The sequence below is a fragment of the Lolium rigidum genome, chromosome 5 (assembly GCF_022539505.1).
Source record: "Lolium rigidum isolate FL_2022 chromosome 5, APGP_CSIRO_Lrig_0.1, whole genome shotgun sequence".
NCBI lineage: Eukaryota > Viridiplantae > Streptophyta > Magnoliopsida > Poales > Poaceae > Lolium > Lolium rigidum.
The window spans coordinates 14,483,189-14,488,439 of record NC_061512.1 but is presented as its reverse complement, the minus strand read 5'-3'; the positions used below and the strand labels follow the sequence as shown (position 1 = coordinate 14,488,439).

Below are 5,251 nucleotides of genomic sequence, written 5' to 3'. Positions count from 1 at the left end.
GGCCCTACTACGATGTAATAAAAGAGTAATGCTACACCTACGGAAATATTTTACGGACTCACACATGCACGGGTGCTCTCCAAAGACTGGCCCGTTTTTTCAGCAGCGGGTCAAAACATCAACCAACCAACACAGACCACGTTGTCCGTCCAGGATCTGTTATTAGTTCCCATGCATGGTTCTTAGCTAGCTACTCTCCATGTACACATCGCTACGGTTACGTCTACGTAGGGCCTCGCAACGGCTACGTCTACATACGACATCGTAACGGCCACGCGTCGACGTAAGGCATCGCAATAACGGCCACGCTATCGGATAGGAGGCCGCGCGCCACCTCAGGCGCAGTCGACCTTGGCAGCACCTTCATGATACGTCGCCGGCCGGCGAATAAACGTCGTTGTGATCCGGCCGTTCAACCTGCGTCAGGGAGCTAGCTAGCTCGCGCGCATGCAACGGTGGCTCTAAGAATGCACGGTGGCTGGTAGCTTGCTCACATGCAAAGGGCAGCTGGATGCTGTACAAAAACGCAAGTGTGCATTGTCGTACAATATGATTACTATTGCTGCATATATATATATGGCGCCTGCCGGAAGACGTCCATCGCGACCACGAAACGTAAAAGAGTTGCTCCTAACATGTAAGTTCGACCATTGCTATGTATAATATCATGTACAAATGACACATACAGTCATTAATGTAGTACAGTGGTTTGGTGAAATCTCGTGATAATTTTTTCCCACAATTTTTTTGAATTTCTTAGACTAGTCACAATACATAGTATCATATACAGTAGAAGTATCACGTGTATGGTACTACTATATGTTACTATCTCCACAATGCATGGTATCATGTACTATTATCATAGTTTTCTTATTTTGACTGATTTGTAGTATCTCAATGCATATATATGTACAAGATTAGCTTAATATTACAAGTTGTAGTAGTACGTGCTATGATACGGTATCATATTATGATACTACTTCCATCTCATTAATTGGTGTGTCACTTCAGATTTTTGCTAACATGCATGCATGATAGTACTTATAATACTCCCATTGTGACTAGTCTGATACTACCTATGATACTTCTATTGTGAATTGCGAGTAGTCTGCCAAATTAACCTTTACGGTGAGAAGTGTTATACATCAATTAGAATAACCTTTACAGTGGTTGTCTGCCAAATTAACTCTTGCCACGAATTTTGAACATGGGTAAAATGTATTTTTGCAATCGCTAGGCCTGCATGGCACCACTTGCTTGTTATGCATTTTGAGAAAACAATGCGTGACATTTAATGTTATTACGTAATAATACATTTATTTAAGGAATTTGTTAGTTCTCTAAGTTCATGCTCAGCCAATGCATCGTGATTCGTGCATATGAAGTTGTAACTTGATTTTTTAAGTTGTAACTGGAGTTGCAACCGAGATTTCTTGCAGTTGCAAGTGAAGTTGCAACTAATTTTTTTTTATCTAAACCATTAAATTTGCTTCATGATTCATGCTAATCATCCATTGCAATATAAATTACAAGTGAGATTTGATAATATTATCTGACCAAAAATGAAGTTAATTTTCAATCGATCGAGAAATAGGCACATCCTTTATTTTATTGGACACGCACCACCATGCATACATGTGTGGCGCCATACCACATACAAAGGATCGATGCTCACGTGTAGTTGTATAAGACTATACATCGAGTAGTACTTATTCATACGTATTGATATAACGGCCGGGGTAGAGGACGATCCATGTATCCACATGAACCTGCAATTCATGTATTCTACGGGCAGAGGACGATCTGATAGTTTGTTCCGGCAGGGCAGGTGAAGGTGCTGGTCTGGTCATCCTTGGCGTAGCTGTACGCGTCAGGGCATTTCCCCTTGAAGAACCTCGAGTAGTTGGTCGGCGGGCAATTGTCAGTGAACTGGCCCCTGCAGCAGTAGGTGTCGCCGCCGAACTTACCGCACGCGCTCGCGCACCCTCCCGCCACCTTCAGCTCCGGCAGGCACTCCCTCGTGATGTCCGCGGCGCAGCTCGCGCCCCGGCACGACGCTCCACCCACCGGCTGGAAGTTCATGGGCACGTTGAACCCGTCGACGATGGACAGGTCGAAGAAGTCCCGCCCTCCGCCCTGCCCTAGGGTGTACTCGGCCAGCGTCGCGGGCTGCTCGCCGGAGACACGGCACACCAGCGCACCGGCGCAGTCGCCCGTGATGCAGTGGCCGCGGCCGCTGCCGTCAAAGCTGCACCCGGTGCGCGGCCACACCCTGGCGGCCGCGGTGCCGGCCGGCATGTTGAGCGTCCATGACCTCCCCGGTTCGAGCCGCACGCCGCCGCCCGGCAGTGCGCCTGGCCACACCGTGTAGGAGCATTTGTTGACGACGGTGATGGTGGTGGCGTCGGTGGCGATGGCGACTGTGAGGATGAGGAGGAGCAGGACCTGGAGGACACGAGAGGACGCCATCGATGATACCATGACTCTTGCTCTTCTTGGAGGAGTCGTGGTACTAGTGTGCATCAGTGCATGTGCAGCATGGAGAATGGAGAGTTGCAGATTGTGATTGGAGGAATTTATAGCCGCGGCAGCGGACGTGCCTGATGTATGCTGTCTGTTGTACGGTTTGGTTGCGTGTCCAAGCAAACTCCATCTAGACATTTTAATTGCACGGTTATGTTCGGCATCATCACCTATCGGTTCTAGCTAGAGTCCAAATGATGCCACCTCATGCATCCACCTCTTGTTAAACGGAATTGGCACGGAAGTACACGGTGTGTTTTCTGTCATCATGATGAAACCATTAAACACGTATTTTTTCAGTGCCAATTTGCGAGATCTATATGATCAATCATCCAAGTAGCGTCTACCTTGTATCCTCCGACTAGTGTGGCCAATGTCTTTGGCAATTAGCTTCACGGTATCGATTCAAGGTTCAAGTTGCTTCTTAGGGTGGGGGCGATAGTAGTTATCTGGACGCTTTGGCTAAGTAGAAATGACAAGATTTTTAATGATAAAAACTTTTCTTTGTTCCAGATCATCTACAGATGTATAGGTATTCTCCGTTTGTGGCTACCTCTTCGGCGAGTGGAGAACCGAGACCTATTTATGGAGGTTTGTACACGGTTGGAGGCTACGGCGAGGTATACTTTTTCCCTACATGGGTGGCAGCATAGTCTACGGATTGAAGCGCCACACTCACCTTAGGCGTTATATGATTCATCGTTTCGATATGTATTTCGCCTAGTTTTTTCCATCTTTTGACTTGAGACACTTAAACGGCTGTGTGCATCCTGGTTATGCAGCTAGATGTAATTGCTTTTCAAAATAATAAAGCAACCTTTATCGAAAAAACAGTCGTGTGTCATATGTGCGTAAGAACTCGTTCTGTGGCTCTTCCCGTCTCCGTCAGGTCAAGGTATTTGACACGCTACAAGACTAGACCGTTGCTGGCTGCGGCTTGTGGGGCCTAGTAGCGAACAGTTAGGACGTGACTTGCATACTCTTACTATTTCGCTGAGAAGCTGAATAATGGAATTGCAGAACTCTATATAATTCTTGAAAATTAGTTAACGCTATATACCACACAAGATTAAGCCAGCTGTCCAACGAAATTAATAGCAAGAGTATGTATTTTTTTTGGAAATTTATGGCTATGATTGGACCAGTTCAAAACTACATACACCAGTTCACAAATGAACAAAAAAAATCCATAATCGAGTCATAAAAATTTAGAGTGGTGCAAAATAGAGGCTATATGAATTATGAAATATAGTCGTCAGCAAGGAATAGGCTTTTAGGTCATAGTAATGTATTAACTATGAGTTATAAGACCCCTTGTTCCGTGAAGAAAGGTAACATTTACAAAGTTGTCCATCGTCTCATTTCTCCGGGGTTCTTTCTTTTCAGTATTCTGGTTCATTGTGTTGTCCAGGTTTTTCTTGCCCCCTTCATTCAACTACCTGATTATCAGTTTCATATCTAGCTGACTTGCTTCACGTTGTGAAGTAGACATCAAAGCAATTTGTTAAAGTATTTGTCTTCGGTGACTTCTGTTTCAATTATCTGTGTCGCTTTCTCCTGAAAACCTGCAGCTGCTGACTGAGCATCTTCCATCGTTCAAGAAACTACCCATTCCTTCACTTCAGAATATCCTGGAGGAATATCCACAATATTCTTCAGAATATTGAGGCTGATGATTCCAACTTGCGAGACTGCTGCTCCATAATGCTCGAACCCCACTTCTTAATTAGTAGCTGTTGTTCAAGTGAAAGACGATGTAAATTCAGTGGTCTGACACGTACATCAACTGAGACTCAAGATGTTCCTTGGAATGTGGATGTGCACAGACTTGGAACTATGAATTCATAACACACACATGGAACGATTTTGGTGTTCAAATTGAAGGAATGTACAACTTCATTTCAAAATATATAGCAGAAACCACGAGTTCGGTACAGATAATTACGAATTCAAATATTTCTAGTTTCACTGAAACATGCACACAACGGGGAGGTTGAAAGATGATCCAAACTCATTAATGAAACATGTGCATAAATTCCTACATAAACTTGTGTTATACTTACTTTACCATTCTCCATTTGATTTACACCAGCTGATACACACACATAAATGTAGCAGCTAGCTAACTGCACCTGGCAAAGTATGATTGGGAACATCTTGAGTGCCAGAAGATGACTCAGAAGCATAGCATGGTGCTCTTCATGCGGCTCAGGATCATAATCTGCATGTACTTTGTCCAATTTGTTCCAAGCTACTGCCATTCCAAAGGCCGATGGCCCACTACAAATCTCGGATCACCGCGCCAGCTTATGATCTCTGCTCAGCTCAACATATGAAGCCCCAAGGGCAATAAGGCATCACCCATAGTTTATGTTGTGACGACTAGATACATTCCTAACACCTCCCATTCGAAGGTAAATGCGCATTTGGATAGCAAAGTAGAATGACACAATAGATCTTAGCTAGGATGTGAGATATAGCGTTGTAAAACTATTACTAGCTAGACTGCATCGCCGGAGAAAATGTTAGAGAAAAAGAGACGGGGAGAAAGAAATGGAAATGAGAGGAGACCTACTTTTGCCAGCATATAAGCATGAAAATGTTTGGAACCGTGCGAGTACAACGCAGGAAATAGTGGTAGGCCCGGAAATAAGATTTTTTTCTTCAAAATGAAGTTATACCCCGGCTTCTGCATCATGATGATGCACACGGCTTTTTATTAAAGAGA

At 44.4% G+C, this 5,251-nt stretch overlaps 1 protein-coding gene across 1 annotated transcript; it reads right to left on the bottom strand.

Annotated features, from left to right (window-relative positions):
- Nucleotides 1-1,785: 1,785 nt before the first annotated feature.
- LOC124657760 (alpha-amylase/trypsin inhibitor-like) lies at nucleotides 1,786-2,481 on the bottom strand. The gene has a single exon (XM_047196272.1). The coding sequence runs from the start codon at nucleotides 2,479-2,481 to the stop codon at nucleotides 1,786-1,788; it is 696 nt and encodes a 231-aa protein (XP_047052228.1).
- Between the last annotated feature and the right edge of the window lie 2,770 nt (nucleotides 2,482-5,251).

What these genes read in the sequence shown, in the direction of transcription:
- LOC124657760 (XM_047196272.1), bottom strand. Translation starts at nt 2,481, where the DNA reads ATGGTATCATCGATGGCGTCCTCTCGTGTCCTCCAGGTCCTGCTCCTC.